Below are 18,533 nucleotides of genomic sequence, written 5' to 3'. Positions count from 1 at the left end.
TAGTGTTACTTATGAAAGATTCTTTAGTATTCCAGTGTATAAGTTGTCACTGTTTCCGACCTTGCATGGTATTTGTCATCTCACCATTTAAACATTAATATATTGTCTATCTGTCTGTATCTCTATTAAGGCTGATTTGCTTAATTGTTTGAAGTATTTTCTCCTTAAGAGACTGCTTATCAATAACAGCTGTAGCACTGTGGCTTTTCTCCGTGGACTCATGGTGGTCTTTGGAACAACGTTCTTCAACTTTGACAGGTGAGACAGAGGCTCTCCAGTGCCACTGCATTTGGATGAATCTAGCTGTGGTTGGAGAAAGTGCATCTTGCCAAAATATATGGGTGAGACCACACACAGCCTTTAAAATAGTTATTGTAGGCTTATTTTTAGGGATACATGTCTTGACAGTTCTTTTATTTGCATGCCAATTTCATTGCTGTGTATAGATTTTTCATTGGTTTCTGTAAAGGCAATTGCAGATTTAGGTCACTATTTGTTAAGCCTTGTGTATAATTTACACTGGAAAATACTCTGAGTTCAGCCATAATTAACAATATAGAGAATATATTGGAAATGAATCACTAGAATACTGATCTTTTTGTTTTTATAAATTTGACAGTATTCCCATTGGAAATCTCAATTTCGCAGACAGCTTAGTAGTCAAAAATTGCTCCAATTTGAACTTTAAGATTAAATAAATTATGAAAGAATTTGAAAATATTTATATACTTTAATTATATTAATAATAAAAAAATTGTGGTTCATGTTATTCAGAAGTACATATTTTTATAATGGTATAATAAAGCATTGTTCAAAATATAAGTTTTACACTTTAGTAAAAGCTTGAAAATTTTGAAACAAATTGCCAAAGAAGTCGGTTTCTTAGTGCATGGGCATAATATGCAAGCTATTCAGTCTTTTTATGGGATGATTAAAACTTTATTTAACTTAGTGAGCTATAAAAATTGACTACATTTTTTTTTAAAGAGTATGTTTTGTCTTCTAAAACTGGCTTTTTCAGTGACCAGTAAAGAGCATGCTTTAGACTTTTAGAAAATATTGTTTCTTTTTATAAGATATAGTATTTGGATAGTTATTCATGATTCTTATTAAGTTATTAGTGATAACAGTATTAAAGCTTAATTTCTTCAGTCCTGGCATGTCTTAGTCACAAGACTTTTCACTTGATGATCAATGATGTTGGCTAGGTATATATTTATAAAAAATGAAATCAGCTATGATAAGATTGCAGTTTCATTCTAGATATTTTCATAGTGAAAACAGAATCTACTGAGATAATTGGAAATTCAGTTTACTCCCCACCATTATCCCAGTACCTTTCCATTGCTGAATGGTTCTGGCAGGAAAGTACTGGGGAAATTGTGTTCCTACAGCTTTTCCAGAGAACAAGTTTTCGGAAAGGAGAGAGAAGATAGTATACACAAAAAGACTGTTTAAAGAAAAATTTGGCCCTTGTCTCTCAGAAATTGGTCATGTATGTGAACCTTGACTGGATGCTAGATTTTTTAAAAAGCTTCGTAAGTCATTTTTAGGATATTTGAGGAAACTTGAATATGGAATTGATATTGATGATACTATGGAATATTTATTAAGTGTGATAATGCTGTTGCACATATATAGGAAAATATCCTTACTCTTAAAAGAGGTGCATGATGAGTTATTTTCATGAAGTCAGTACTATACTTAAATTCATACATAAAACAGATGTGGCAAAATGTTAACTATTGGTGAGTCCAGGTGAAGGGACTTTTTTTTCTTTTTTACTATTTATTTTAGGCATTCTGCTATTTTTCATCTTAAACAATAACTTCTTTTTTTAAACATCTTTATTGGAGTATAATTGCTTTACAATGGTGTGTTAGTTTCTGCTTTATAACAAAGTGAATCAGCTATACATATACATATAACAATAACTTCTTAAAGGTGAAACATGTTTTGGAAAAGGTGTATGGGGATTTGATTTCAAAATGAAATCAGATAGATGGGGAAAATTCATTTATTTTTATAAATAGTAAGTTTTTTTTTTTGGTAAAGAAGTGAATATGGATAGCCTGGGCTATACATAGCAATTTTAGGTTTTAGTTTATAGTTTTATTTTTTACATTGAAATTCCATTCACATTAAAAGAACTACTTTTCACAAAATTATACGTGGCAAATATAAATTGAAAATGGTAAAATATTTTTGAAAATAGCAATATAAAAAATTTTACCTTTTTATTATAGTAACTCAAGTCTAGACCAATAAGCTAGAGGTTTTTAGAGGATCAAAATAAACATCTGTTATTACTATGTCCTTGTTTATTAATTGGATGCTTCTAAGATATGTAAAAATGCCTTTAAAAGTTCGTTCACGTTAAATAAATACTACTGAATTGTACTACCGCTACTAAATTGTTTATACTATTAAATTATACTCTTTGAAGAAGTATTTTAATGAGCAGAAGCCTATATTTCTGTATTTAAATTATTCTGAATTTGTGTTTTTTTAGTTAACACCCTACCAGAGATGTTTACATTTTTTCTGTAGACGGCTAGATAGTAAAGATTTTTGCCTTTGTGTGCTGTAAGGTCCCTGTTTACTACTCAACTCTGCCATTGTAGTCTGAAAGAGAGACAGTAAGTAAATTAGACAATAGGTGAATGAATGGGCATGCCTCTGTTTCAGTAAAACCATATATGCATGAACAGGCAGCTGGTGTGCCACAGTTTGCCCACTCCTGCTACCTCTGTACTTTTATATATAGAACTTGGGTCCTAGTGGATAGCCTCTTTTATAGGAGAGGCAAGAACAGTTTGAAATAATGATCAAACTTTTAATTTACTTATTATAATGAAAATCTTTTCTTAAAGTATTCTAAAAATCTGGGGTTTTTTTTTTTTGGTTTTTGTTTTAATTGATTGTTATGTGAAAGATCATATCTGTGGGGCTTTATAACTGTCTTTTGAATTGAGTAGTGTAATTTCATCTTGATCATATAATTATATTGTGAATAGTTTTATAAGGCACCCCAAAATTCTTTTAGGAATAGGGTTGGAATCCAAATAAATAATCTTGATTATAATGTATCCCCAAATTATCATAAATCTCAGTATTTATATTAGTCGTTCATTATTACTAGTAAGAAGGATGGTAAAATTCCTATGCCTTTTATCCACAGAAATGTTTTCTTTTCAGAATTCACGGGATTTAATGCCCAAGCATAAAATATTTAACAGAAATCTTATCAGAGATTATGAGCTATTTTCTCTCGTTTTCATTTATATTTGAATTTAAATCTGAGTAGATAAAGGAATTAATTATTTTTGGTATTACTTAATCTCTAAAACATTCATTGCACCCATCACTGTACATATTATCCAAAGTAAACTAGTTTTCTGAGGATTCACCTACGTTAGCTAGACTGACTATTATTTATTGGGTGATGATGATGATTACAACAACTGAGCAGGAAAAGAACACATTTTTTTCAATTGGTAAAGAGCAAATGAACCCATATTTTGATCTGAATTTGAGACCTTTAGTGTATCATTACTACTATATAAATCTCATGAAATTTCATCATAAAGTCTTCCTCCCTTCTTTCTCTCCTGCAAGCTCTGGTCATTGCCTGCTTGCCCTCATTTTTGATAAAGTTCTTACATGATTGTTTTTATGCCACACCCCTTTCCCCAATATTTAATTATAAAACAGACACATAAATCATTGCAAGTAATGAGAATAGCCGTCTGGGGACTAAACACACAAAAGTACTAATAGACCAAACCTGAAAAAGCATCCTCCAAGGTCATTTAATGTGGATTCAGACTACCCTATCTACCTTAATAGATTTTTTTAAAAGGTAGCACTGTGCTGAAAGCAGTTTAACAAACAGGAAGAACATTTGATTAAACATACTTTGTTTAAAAAGTTAAGGAAATATTTAATATGTAGGCAAGATTTTTATAAATTAATTCAAAAGAGTTTTGGCATTTAAAGTTTTAATGTTCATTTAGTAGGAAGATGAACCTTTGAGGAATAAAACCTGGCCTAAAAATTAATGGTTAAATACAGATTTATTTATTATGTTTTGCCTTCTCTTTGTACAATTTTAAATTTCCAGGGTTCTTGTCCTTTTAGCTATCAGTTCAGTTTTTAAAAAATTAAGAATCCTAAAGTTTGCGTACTTCTGGAAGAGCTTATGGATTATTCCATATAATTGATATATATGACAGCACTGCTCTGTAGTTATTTACTGTCTGAAATCTTTATAAAGCTTAATACTGGAAGTGTCAAAAAGAACAATTTAAAAACTTAATAGGTTTTATTTTTTAGAGCCATTTTAATTTTACAGAAATTTGAGTGGGAAGTACTGACTTCTATATACTTCCCCCAGCCCTCAGTTTCCCCTACTATTAACATCTTCCATTGGGGCCTGTGTTTTCTACAGTTGATGAACCAATATTGGTATGTTATCTCCTGAAGTCAGTAGTTTATATTAGGCATCATTCTTTGTTGTGCAGTTCTGTAGGCTTGATCAAATGCATAATGTTATATACCCATTATTATAGTATCATACAGGATATTTTTTTCTAGACATCGCCATAAAATTTTGGTTAAATACGCATAACAAAATTCAGTGTCTCAACCATTTTAACAACTGGTGTTTTTACTCTCTGTATAGTACTGTCTGTTTCAGAATGTCATATAGTTGGAATCATACAAAATGTAGCCTTTTCAGACTGAATTCTTTCACTCAGCAGTGTTCATTTAAGGTTCTTCTGTGTCTTTTTTGTGGCTTAAAAGCTGATTTCTTTTTACTGCTGAAAAAGATTTCATTATATGGATGTACCACAGTTCGTTTATCCATTCACCTATTGAAGGAAATCTTGGTTGCTTCCAGTTTCTGGCAATTAAAGCTGCTATGAATATGAGTGCTGGTTTTTGTGTGGACATAACTTTTCAACTCATTTGGGTAAATATCAGTACTTAGGAGGGCAATTTCTAGATTGTTTGTTAAGACCGTGTTTAACTTTGTAAGAAACTGCCAAACTGTCATCCAAAGTAGCTTTTACCATTTTGTATTCAGAGCAGTAAAGAATGAGAGCTCCCATTGCTCCACCCTTGTCAGCTTTTGCTGTTCTCAGTGTTTTGGATTTTAGCTATTCTGATAGGTGTGTAATGATACCTCATCATTGTTTTAATTTGTATATTCCTTAATGGCAAATGGTGTTGAACAACTTTTCATATGCTTATTTGCCATCTATATATCTTAGGGAGGTATCTGTTCAGATCTATCCCCCGTTTTAAATTAAAATTTTTTAAATTGAGTTTTAAGAGTTCTTTGTACATAGCTCATTTGGTTTGTACATTCATTTGTTGATGGACACTTGAATTATTTCCACCTTTTGGTTATTGTGAATAATGCTGTAATTGAACATTGATGTTTAAGTATATGTTCAAGTTCCTGTATTCAGTTCTTTTGAGTGTATACCTACGAGTGGAATTGCTGGGTCATACAGTACTTCTGTGTTTAGCTTTTTGAGGAGCTGCCAAATCAGATATGTGTTTTGCAAATATTTTCTCGCAATCTGTGGCTTGTCTTTTCATTCTCTTTACGGTATCTTTCGCACAGTGGAAGTTTTTCATTTTAATGAAGTCTAGCTTATCAGTTTTTTCTCTCATGAATCATACTTTTGGTGTTTGTATCTAAAAAGTCTTTCCAAATTCAAGTCATCTAGATTTTCTCCTATCTTCTCTTCTAGAAATTTCATAGTTTTGAATTTTACATTTCGTTTGTGGACTATTTTGAGTTAATCTTTGTGAAAGATGTAGGGTCAGTGTCTAGATTCATTTCTTTTACATTTGGATGTTTAGTTATTCCGGCACCATTTGCTGAAAAGAGTATCTGTTGGACTGCCCTGCTCATTTGCGTGCATCTGTTTCTGGACTCTCTATTCTGTTCCATTGATTTAGATGTCTCTTCTTTTGCCAATACTGTGCTGTCTTGATTACTGTAGCTTTATTATGGTGCGGTGACATATCAGTTTGTTGATATTCACAAAGTAACTTGCTGGGATTTTCTTTGGGATTGCATTGAAGCTATAGATCCAGTTGGAAAAAACTGATATCTTAACAATTTTGAGCAGGAAAGCTGTGTCAGTGAACACAGAATGTCTTTCCATTTTATTTCAGTCTTCATTGATCTCTTTAATTAGAGTTTTGTAGTTTACCTCATATAGATCTACATAGTTTATTAGATTAATATTATATATAAGTATTCATTTTTTTAATGTCAAGGTAAATGGTACATATTTTTAAAATTTCAAATTCCAATTATTGATTGCTGGTATGCAGGCAAGTAATTGGCTTTCATATATTTACCTTATATTCTACAACCTTGCTATTATTAATTGCCTATTGTTTCTAGGAGTTTTTTATTGATTCTTTGTAATTTTATACATAGACAGTCACGTCATCTGTGAACAAAGATAGTTTTATTTCTTCATTTCCAATCTTTATACCTTTTATGTCCTTTCCTTAGCTTATTGCATTAGCTAGAACTTCTAGTATGATGTTGAATAGTAGTGGTGGTGAAAAGGGAATATCCTTGCCTTGTTACTGATCTTAGAGAGGAAAGAAAGCATCTAGTTTCTCACCATCAAGTATGACATTAGTAGGGTTTTTGCATGTGTTTGTTATCAAGTTGAAGGATTTTAATTTGCTGAGAATTTTTTATTATGAAGGGGTGTTGGATCTTGTCAAATTTTGTCTATTGATAGGAGCATATGGTCTTTCTTTTTTAGCCTGTTGGTATGATGGATTAGATCAGTTGATTTTCAAATAAATCCCACTTGGTTGTGGTGAACACTTCTTTTTACACGATATTGAATTTTATTTGCTAATATTTTGTGGAGGATTTTTTTTGCATCTGTGTTCATGGAAGATATTGTTCTGTATCTTTCCTTATTTACAGTGTCTTTGTCTGGTAATAGAGGAATGGTAACCTTATAGAATGAGTTAGGAAGTGTTCTCTCTGGATCAGATTGTAGAGAATTGAAGATAATTGCTTCCTTATATTTGCTAGGAGTCACCAACGAAGCCATCTGGGCCTGGCGCTTTCTGTTTTAGAAGATTATTATCTATTGACTCAATTTTTAAAATAGATATAGGCCTATTCAGATGATTTATTTGTCATTGTGTGAGTTTTGGTTGCCTGTGTCTTTCAAGGAATTGGTCCATTTTATCTGAGTTATCAAATTTGTGGGCATAGAGTTGTTCACAGTATTCCTTTATTATCTTTTAAATGTCCATGGGATAAGTAGTAATGTTCCCTCTTTCTCATATTAGTAATTTGTGTTTTTTTTTCTTAAACTGGCTAGAGGTTTATAAATTTCATTTTTTTCAAAGAATCAGCTTTTGGTTTCATCAGTTTTCTCTATAGATTTTGTTTTCAATATCTTTAATTTCAGCTCTAAATTTTATTATTTCTTTTGCCTACCTTGGTTTTAATTTGTCTTTTTTCTGTTTTCCTAAGTTGGAAGCTTAAATTACTGGTTTTAGATCTTCTTTTCTAATATTAATATATGCATATAATGCTATAAATCTCTCTCTAAGCACTTCTTTTTCTGAATCCACAAGTTTTGGTGTGTTGTATTTTAGTTTGAAATATTTTGAAATATTTTCAAACTTATCTTGAGACTCTTTCTTTGACCCATGTGTTTATTGATATAGTTGGTTTAATATCTACATCTTTGTAACTCTTGTCTATCACTGATCTTGTTCTTTGTTTCTCTCTCTCTCTTTCTCTTCTTGGCTTCCACTCTTTTTATGCCTTTCCTGGTTGGTGTTAATTGAGCATTTTATATGATTCCATTTTCTTTCCTCTCTTAATATATCAATTATACTTTCCTTTCTTTAAAAAGTTTTTTTGTGGTTATTCTGCAGTTTGAAATATATGCTTAAAACTATTCTGAGTCCACCGTGAAATAATGCTATATGGCTTCATGGGTAGTGCAAGTCCCTTTTTTTTTTTTTTTTTTAAATAAATAAATTTATTTATTTATTTATTTATCTATCTATGTATCTATGTATCTATCTGTTTTTGGCTGCGTTGGGTTTTCGTTGCTGCACGCGGGCTTTGTCTAGTTGTGGTGAGCGGGGGCTACTCTTCATTGTGGTGAGCGGGCTTCTCATTGTGGTGGCTTCTCCTGTTGTGGATCATGAGCTGTAGGCCTGCGGGCTTCAGTAGTTGTGGCATGCGGGCTCTAGAGCTCAGGTTCAGTAGTTACGGTGCGTGGGCTTAGTTGCTCCGTGGCATGTGGGATCTTCTTGGACCAGGGCTCGAACCCGTGTCCCCTGCATTGACAGGCAGATTCTTAACCACTGTGCCACCAGGGAAATCCAGTGCAAGTACCTTATAAAACAGTATTCCCTCCTTTATAGCATTGTTGTCATTCATTTCCCTTCTCTATAAGCTATAATCATGGAATACATTGTTGCTATTATTATTTTGAGCAAACTAATATTTGTTAGATCAATTAAGTATAAATAAAATTTAAAAAAGTTTTATTTTACCTTTTTTATTCCCTGTATAATGCTGTTTCTTTCTCTATATAGACCTGTGTTGCTGACTTAATCATTTTCTTTCTCTTTGAAGGATGTCTTTTAGCATTTCTTGCAAGGCAGGTTTGTTGGTAACGAACTCCCTTAAGTTTTTCTTTGTGTGTGTGAGAAAGTCTTTATTTCTTTTTCAGTTTTGAAGAATAATTTTGATGGACACAGAATTCTAAGTTGGTGGCTTCTTACTTTCAGCACTTTAAATATTTCATTCACCTCTCTTCTTACTTGCATAGTTTCCGGAGAGAAGTCCAATATAATTATTATCCAATATTATCCTTGACCTCTTTAGGTAAGGTCCCCCACCGCCCCTCTCCCCCAACCCCCCGTGAAATGACTGCTTTCACCAAAATTTGCCATTGTTAGGCTTTGTTGCAAATCATGTTTATATGCCAATTTAGAAAAATGGCAAAATGTTGCATAATATAAAGAACAGAAAACACTAATAATTCTTGTTCCTAGAGATAAAAATTTTAAATCAGTGTTTTTTCTTTTTGTATATATTTGAGACATCTATATTTATACATATATATGTGACTTTTTTAACTTAATTTTTAAGTTAACGTTATGGTATGTTTTCTAAATATATTAAGAATCTCTATAATACCATTTTAGTTACTAAATAGTATTCCTCCTTGTGGGTATTATAGCATTTTCACATGGTTGAACTTTTAGTTCTCTGTTTTTCTCTAATGTGCATGTGTGTATTTAAAACCTGTTTTTGTATTTGGGATCTTCAATTATTTTAAGATTTCTTTTGTTTCAGAGGCTGCTTGTTTTAGAGCCTGTTACTGCTTTTGTTTTTAAATAGTCATCAGTTTAACATTATTGCTTCATGTAATTCTATTGAATACAAAACATTTTTACTTATTTTGATGCTTTTTAAACTTCCAACTTCTGTGGTTTTATGGCTTTGTGCCAGGGATAATGAAAAGCCACAAGATTAAAATGACCCATATTTTTGAAGCATCAATTTTAATTTCTGGTAAGTAATTTTAAAAATATAATTATAAACATGGATGTATTGTGAGATCAAGGTAAAGTTAACAGGAAATTTAAATCTAAAACTGGAGATGTCAAAAAATTTTGATAAATTCTAGTATTTTGGTGGAGAGTTTTGAGAAATAAATTGGTTTAATTTGCAGCATGTGATATTCTCAAATTTTATCACTTAGTTCATGAAATAATGATTATGTTCTTCATCATCAGTCATTTACTTTTCTCGTTTGAGCAGACTTAGTAGCTGTGTATGTTTTACAATGTATTGTTATGGACTTTTGAGTTATTTGTCATTAAGAATTAGGTAACATTTTAATAAATATTCTTTACATTTGTTAGACATATCTTGTAAGATTTGTTCCTGGTTTTTGTAAATGATTGTTTTGATATGTTACAGGTAGAACAAGACACAGATGTCTGGGAATTAACTGTGAAACATCTTTAATTCTCTTCTTCAATCCCTTCTTTTTCCTTCATTTAAGCAATTAAATTAAAATTAAATGAAAAAGTATTATCAGTAGTTTTTCCTGTTATGAAGTTTATACCTGTATTTTGTTGAAATGTAGAAAACAAAATTTCTTAATGGCACCATCATTCTTCCAGTCACTGGATTTGCTATTTTATTCATTGACTCCTTTATTTTAGTTGATTCTTATCACTTGTTTCTCTATAGCCTTTCTTTCCCTTCTGTTTTTCCAACTTGGTTTATACTCTAAACTTCCTGATCCTTGCCTTATGAATTATGACCTCATTTCTCTGTCTCGAAATTTATCCACTCTAGTACTTTTTTGTTTTTACTTTTATTACTACAAACCTCTTATATACTTATGTGTAGTTAGGTAGGTTAAATGCTTGTTCTAGGTAATGGTGCTAAACGTCATTTTCCAAACTTATTTCTTGCTGTCTTCACTTCTCTTTATTCCTGTGTCTGTAATGGCTTGCTTGTCTCCACTTTCTGAAGTCCTGGTCATACTCCAAGTTATCACAAGCCCTGCCTTTCCTTAAAACTTTTTAGTGAACTTCAGAGTGAGAACAACATGAGGTTCTAGAAAGGAAACAGCTCTGGAGTTTGTCAAAACTGTGTTCCATCCCTGGCTCTGCAAATGATCGACTCTGTGATTCAACCTCTGGAATTTTCTGCTTCTTCATCTCTAAAGTGGGCATAATCATTTAATGAATATTATGAAAATTAGATAATGTTTGTAAAGTGCCTAATACGAGGAGCTGATAAGCAAATTATTTATTGAATCATTTATTCAGTACATATGGGATGTCTACTCTGTGCCCGATTTTCTCTAGGTGATGAGCTGCACAGGGAAGTAGATGTTGAAGTGTTAAAATTTTACATACCATTAGTAATTTAGGGGAGGGGAATTATGAAGGTGAGAGAAAATAAGATTGTCTTTTATGTTTTCAGTAGCAAAAGCAAAAGTCCCTATGCTTGAATGTCAGAAAGACCTACTCCTGCTGCAGCTTAAGAGACTATGTACAGAATGTTTATCAACATATCTTTAGGTCTTTTGGAACCAGGGCAGCTTTAGGATGGTGTGATTTTGGGTAAACCTCAACCTCAGTGTTTTCATCTATAAGACAGGGTTAAGAGTGTACTCCCCCTATCCTTGGACTTCTGTAAGGATGTGATTAGATAATGTATGTAAGCAAATTAGCACAGGGCTACAGTGCTGTTGTCAGTCCTCACAGTAACACTGAGAGATGAGGAAGTGGAAGTACATGAATTCTAAGTGACTTATCCACAGTCTTGCAGTTAATAGTAATGGCAGCAAAAGCAGCTGCCATTACCACCTACCTCTCTCACTGCCTTCTGTGAGTTTGTAGTTTCTGGTCTCACCAAAGTTTTGTCCATGTTGTTTCTAATGCAGATCTGTGTTACACAGGGGAATAGGCAAGGGGAGAGAATCACAGTGGCTTTTCCTTGGCAGTTATGGTTGATAGGAAGTTGCATATCAATGATATTTGCTGATGGTCAAGAGTCTAGAGAGTCTGGAGAAATACTGTATGTCCAGAATTACTGTTAGATTGCTGAAAGGTCAAAGGATTGATAATCTCATTGTGGTTCAGATTAACTTCTAAGAGAACTCTTTGTTCTACTTGGTGGTACCATTGATATAAGAGGAAAGCTGTGTTATCTTTGAATTTTGAAGGGTATAATTTAAATTTTTCTTCTATCACTTAATAACTGTGACTTTGGATAAACCACATAACCTCTGAAATGCTATCCTAAATCATTAAAACTGATGATAGTGCATCTTGAAAGATTATTGTAAGGCTAAAATGAGATAAAGTTTAACTCCCTCTGACATAATGCTTAGCTCATAGTAGATGTGGCATTCATGAATTATCTCATTCCTTTGTCAGCTGTGAAGATTCTTTTTATCTCCATTTTGCAAATGAGGAAGCAGAAGCGCAGAGAAGGGTTGTGTGAATTGACCAAGGTCACACAGCCAATAGGTAGTGGATCTAAGATTGGAACCCAGATCTGTCTGCCCCCGTTGCTAACTAGAATTCTGTATAGAAGAGTTATGTTTTAGGTGGGGTTTAGACCGGAAAATATTTGTGAGATTTGTTAGATTTTATTTTCTCAAGGCCAGCCTTCTCAGTTTCTCTCTTTTGCTTGCAGTATAGTGGTTGAGGCAGACTTCTTGGGGAAACTTGGCTTTCCCATTTATTTGCTGTGTGACTGGATGCGAGGTACTTCACTTCCCTGACCCTCTGTTTCCTCATTTGTCAACTGGGAGTAGCAAGGTATCTCTCTCAATGGGATTTTGTGATGTCATACTGTGGAATGCTTCAGTATATAGAATAAACCCTCAGTTGGTGTTAGCTGCTGTTATTATTTGACATTAGAATCAATAGTGTGGAAAGAGTTTGGAATTGGATAGACATGGAATCGGTATAACTCTTCACACTTAGCTTTGAGTGAGTTAATTGTTTGGAAACTTAATTTTTTTCTTATCTTTAAAAAGAGATAATAAGACCTACCGTACAGGATTTTTGTTGATGTTTAAAGGATAACATATTAAAAACAGTGCCCAGAAGAGTATATACAAAATAAATGTTAGCTTTTTCTCCCGTTCTACTCCCCACTCCTGCCATTTTTTGAAATCTTCAGCGTACTGGTCCTTCTCCAGAAGGGATTCATTTGGTCCTAGGACAGTTCAGTTCAGAACTGACTGCAGCGCTGCAGATGTAGTGCAGCCTGTGCCTGGCAGACAGTCTCAGTCTCAGGTCTTCTGGGCCATATTAGCTTAGTAGTTGTCTTCCTTTTTGTCTCCAAGTGAAAGCAAGAGACCTTTTTACTTCACAAATAATTTTAAAATTTAGACTGAATTTGTCCAAAGAAAGATAATTGTATTTTAATATTTAAATAAGAAGTTGTTACTGTTAAAAAAAATTCATACTTCAGTCTTCTCTGTACTGGTGTTAACAGCTGACTATTACGATTTTTCTTTAAAATCTTTCAGCAAGCATATTTAGTAATTATCTCACCCTTAGCTGTCAGACTCACCACACATGACATAATGCAGGTATTACTGATGGATATTTTCTTATAGTTACCTCTTTTTTAGGAACTGAGGATAAGAAAGGTAATTATGCATAAATATTTTCTAAAAAGTCTGTATATTAGTCTATCAGTTAATATATTATCTGACTTCTCAATAAATTATTATGATATCTTTTGAATATAATACCACTAATGATTAGATAGTATTTCACAGATTACTTTCTTAAAATTTACATGGTCGGGCTTCCCTGGTGGTGCAGTGATTGAGAGTCCGCCTGCCGATGCAGGGGACACAGGTTCGTGCCCGGGTCTGGGAAGATCCCACATGCCGCGGAGCGGCTGGGCCCGTGAGCCATGACCGCTGAGCCTGCGCGTCCGGAGCCTGTGCTCCGCAACGGGAGAGGCCACAGCAGTGAGAGGCCCGCGTACCGCACAAAAAAAAAAAAAAAAAAAAAATTTACGTAGTCATTGTGAGAGTAAAATATTAACATTTGATGAGACCCTTGAGGCTCACCCCCTTTGACTAAGTGACTCAAGTCCCATTGTGTATGTAATTCCCAGAGCCAGGACCAGATCTCAGATTTTAGTTGATATTTTCATGAAAACATCATTGTTTACTTATAACCTTCCTTGTTCCAAAAAGACCTTAAAATGACTTTTAAAAGTGGGAACAGCATTGCAAGATGGAATACATTAAGAGTGAGTTATAAAATGAGGCAAAAGGAATATAAAGTCAGAAAATAGGATGGTGTTCAGGAGTCAGGTTTGTATGTGAAATGCATACAGAACATAAAAGTTTAACTCTTGTTAAAGTTTGAAGCAGCAATAAACCTGAGAACCTCTCACATAGGACCGGAAACTGAGCACAAATAAATATGTATAAAGTATTCATTGCAGCATTGCTTGTAAAATCAAAAATAAAAACCAATCCAGATATCAAATAGGGGAATGGATTAGTAAGTAGAAACAAATACATAGCATGGTTGTTGTTGGACAGTTTAAATGAACTAAGTCAATAGGTACTAACATGAATGGATACATTTTAAAAACAAAGGAGTGCAAAAAGTAGACTGTAGAGGGACATGTACAATAATGACATTACTGATGCAGATTTTTTTTTTTCTGAAAATACTACGTTTTATTCACCTCCCTGTGGTAACCAATAACCATACTATTAGTTAGTAAGATTTCTTTATAGTAACTGTCACCTGAAATACAAAAATCCATTAACAATCTAAGTTATCAGGTGTGGCCTTACTGGAAATTCTTAACCATATACATGTCTTGACAAGTGTTGTTTTTTAAATGATGAATTGTCTTAGTATAAGCCACTGTATTTCTGTAACAAAGTAATGAAAGGCACAGCTAGTGCAAGCGAACTTAAACCCATTCAACTACCCGCTGAAAAAATACTTTGGTTCTTCAGGAAAAAAATTAGCAAGACAAAAAATCTGGTTCATTTCACAGTTCTGTTCATTTTCATAACTGTAATCTAATAGTTACAAGATAAAAATACTCCAGGAAGAACCAGATATGTAGTAATGAACAAACATGCGTGAGAGAATTTGTGCATTCAATGTATCTGGCAGAAAAACTAGTTAAAATGCTAAGTAGAGGGCTTCCCTGGTGGCGCAGTGGTTGGGAGTCCGCCTGCCAATGCAGGGGACACGGGTTCGTGCCCCGGTTTGGGAGGATCCCACATGCCGCGGAGCGGCTGGGTCCGTGCGCCATGGCCGCTGAGCCTGCGCATCCGGAGCCTGTGCTCCGCAACGGGAGAGGCCACAGCAGTGAGAAGCCCGCGTACCACACACACACAAAAAAAAAATGCTAAGTAGAACAAATTTGGTCTTTAAAATATCAGTTCCTTTCCTTTAAAATAAGAATGAGTCTACCAAGAAAATACAAAAACATAAGGCTGTAAGTAAATAATAGTTGTGTTTAGGCTATTGCAGTTCAGGTTATCCTCAAGGCCACATACATCCTGCTTCACTGCTGCTTGCATTCTGCTGGGTTTTGATGCAGATTTTTAAAACAACACCATACCATGTTTTATGCATAAGAATAGTATTCCAAAACATGGTGAGAAGGATACATACCAACTATAGATTAGTGGTTATTTCTGAGAAGGGAAGGGGAGAGAGTGAGGGAAGATAGTATAAAATGGATATCAGTTATATCAAGCAATGTATTTTAAAAAACTGGTGGTGACTTCTTAGTGTATTTTCAGTAATGTTCTATCTTTAAAGTAATCCATAATTTAAAAAATGTTAGCATGAGAAGTTTTAACAAAAAACAGGTAGCAGTGTATCATTAGAATTTAATAACATGTTCTTATTTTTTACAGTTGTCTTTATAGTAAATGATTCTGGATTTTTATTTATGGTAGTGAGTAAAAAGATTTCCCATTAAAATTGAAGTTAAAAAAAGGGTTGATATTTGAAGAAATTATTAAGTAAATAAGAATGTAATAGTATGTTGGTATGCAGAATTGTTGAAGATGGAATATGAAAAACACATTGGGAAACACCAAGTTTTAAGATTCAGTTTCTTACAAGGTTAAAAGAAGTATGTTACTCATTCTTTCCTGATGCTGAGACTAGAAAATTTCCTATGGCCCCTATAGGGAAGACAGTATATAATTTAATGTGTGTGACTTGTATCGTAAATGCAGGATGCACTCGTAGGTACGCGTCTCCTACAGTGCCTTGCTATCGACTGACATTATCACTCCAAAGTGCAGTTAAGTGGAGGAGAGGAATGTTAGGTGGGAAGATGGGTTGATGGACAGCGAATGGGCAAAAAGTTGTGTTCTTTCCAATGATTTATCTTTATCAAGGGATAGGTTTTAAGAGTATCTTAAAGTAGCTCATAGCTCGATTATTGCAAGGAATAGTTGGATTTATAAATAGTACTCAGAGAATATTGAATGTAGACTTTAATATGTTATGCCAAATATGCATGCTACTGTACCTCTGTTACATGTAAAATTTACATGTAAAGTACAAATACGTTTTAAAGCATTACTGGATGCGTAGTAGCTTTTGTTATCTGTATTCATCAGTGTGACATAGCTATTATGTTTGAACATGCGACTTTTTTAATGTTAAAAACGCAATATGCTGACTTAAAATGGTTGGAAATCACTATTGTTGAATTGCCAAACTGCATATGCTTCAGTCTCTTTCTAAATATTGTTACTTTCAGTTCTCAGTGATGATTCTTGAAAGGTACATAGGTTGCAGCCCTTCTTGGTTGCCGATTAAGTAGTGACTTATGTCTCAAGGTTAAGGTGGAACAGATTTGACATCATATTGTGAAAGTTGAGGAGCTGAAGGTAGATGTGCCAGATAAGGGAGGTGAGCTTAGGAATTACCTGATGGCAGCACTGGGATTTTCTTTAGAAAATAGTATTAGGTAAATTTTAGTAGGAAGTGAGTACTTGAGGCCCCACAATTTCGTATAATAAAAGTGTGACCATAGTAATGTTAACCTGGAAACTTTTTAAGGCAGATAGAACAATTAGCCATTCTCAGCCATAAAAAGATAAAATTATAGGAAAGCAGTGTGCAGCATATCTAACTCTGAATAATGTATAATTTTAGTATACAAAATTAATGCTAAATATTTTTTAAAAGTTACAAGATACACAAGTAATAACTAAGTGTGGTGGTTTGCCACAAGTAATAGGGTAAATCAGTTAAAGTTGGGAAGATGCAGTTTAGTCTTGGAAATAAGAAAAATTTGATTTAAATTTATTAATGTTCATACACATTTAAAAATTGTAACAGACATCTATATGTATATACATAAATTTTGCCATTTTTACCATTTAAAAATGTACAGTACAGTGGTCTTAAGTATATGGAATGGTTGTCTAACCATCACTACCATCTATCTCCAGAATTTTTTCATCTTCTCAAATTGAAACGCAGTACCCATTAAACAATAACATCTCATTCTTCCCTTCCCCAGCCCTGGCAACCACCATTCTGTTTTCTCTCTCTATAAATTTGACTGTTCTAGATACTTTATATAAGTATAATCATACAATATTTGCCCTTTTGTGACTGGCTTATTTCCCTTAGCATAATGTCTTCAAGATTCATTCATGTTGTGGTGTGTTTCAGAATTTCTCTCTTTTTTTTAAAGCTGAATTCTGTTGTATGTATATACTACCTTTTGTTTATCTATTCATCCTTTCTGTGAATTAGGATAGGTGTCCTTTCTGGGCAAATCAGTTAGAGTTCCATTCTGGGCTAAAAATCCTTGACGATACAGACTGGTGAGAAGATGACACCTTCGGATTAAAAAGCAAGAAACAACAACCACTCCCTTCTTCTGGTGTACTTTGCCTTGCACCAGGGTGCACCCCTGGATGGTTCAACTTGTACCTACTCACTCAGCCAGGTGCTTTTGTGCAGGGTATAAATCCTCTAACCATGCTTGATAGTTCTGCTCGTTTGTGTATTTCATATCTTTAAAACCATGTGCCTTATCCTTTACTACTTCATTTTTTTTTCCATTCATCCCTTGTACTGGTTAAGAATATATAGTACATGTACTTAGTGCTGGAGACATAGAATGGATAAAGGACATTAAAGTGTATTAGGGGTAAATGGATGAGCAAAACAACATTATAAGGATGGCAGAGGAGGGGTACATAACCTAGCCTCAGGGGATAACAGTTGGGCTGAATGTGATACTTAAACTGAATTTTTTTTAACATTTTTATTGGAGTATAATTGCTTTACAATGGTGTGTTAGTTTCTGCTTTATAACAAAGTGAATCAGTTATACATATACATATGTTCCCATATCTCTTCCCTCTTGCGTCTCCCTCCCTCCCACCCTCCCTATCCCACCCCTCTAGGTGGTCACAAAGCACTGAGCTGATCTCCCTGTGCTATGCGGCTGCTTCCCACTAGCTATCTGTTTTATGTTTGGTAGTGTATATATGTCCATGCCACTCTCTCACTTTTTCCCAGCTTACCCTTCCCCCTCCCCATATCCTCAAGTCCATGCTCTAGTAGGTCTGTGTCTTTGTTCCCGTCTTACCCTAGGTTCTTCATGACATTTTTTTTCTTAGATTCCATATGTACGTGTTAGCATACGGTATTTGTCTTTCTCTTTCTGACTTACTTCACTCTGTATGACAGACTCTAGGTCCATCCACCTCACTACAAATAACTGAATTTCGTTTCTTTTTATGGCTGAGTAATATTCCATTGTATATATGTGCCACATCTTCTTTATCCATTCATCCCATAAACTGAATTTTAAGAGAGTAATTATAGCTAACACTTGAAGTGTATCTTGCATGGCTCATACTCGTTAAGGCTTTATATACAGTAACTCATTTACATCTCAACCTTATATGATAGCTACCATTATT

At 33.8% G+C, this 18,533-nt stretch overlaps 1 protein-coding gene across 4 annotated transcripts in view; it reads left to right on the top strand.

Annotated features, from left to right (window-relative positions):
* SUPT3H (SPT3 homolog, SAGA and STAGA complex component) overlaps positions 1-18,533 on the top strand; it is a gene marked incomplete at its 5' end in the record, with an annotated part of 435,851 nt that overhangs the window by 45,561 nt on the left and 371,757 nt on the right. The window contains one exon of one of the 4 annotated variants that reach the window (XM_079712422.1): positions 221-258. The exons of the other annotated variants lie outside the window; for them this stretch is intronic. Within the exon in view, the coding sequence (XP_079568548.1) occupies positions 221-258 (38 nt within the window). Of the gene's footprint in view, positions 1-220; positions 259-18,533 lie in introns of those variants that run through there. 4 annotated transcript variants of the gene reach the window in all.

This window comes from Hyperoodon ampullatus (genome assembly GCF_949752795.1).
Source record: "Hyperoodon ampullatus genome assembly, chromosome: 10".
In the NCBI taxonomy this organism is placed as follows: Eukaryota; Metazoa; Chordata; class Mammalia; order Artiodactyla; family Ziphiidae; genus Hyperoodon; species Hyperoodon ampullatus.
This window is presented reverse-complemented; position numbering and strand designations above follow the sequence as displayed.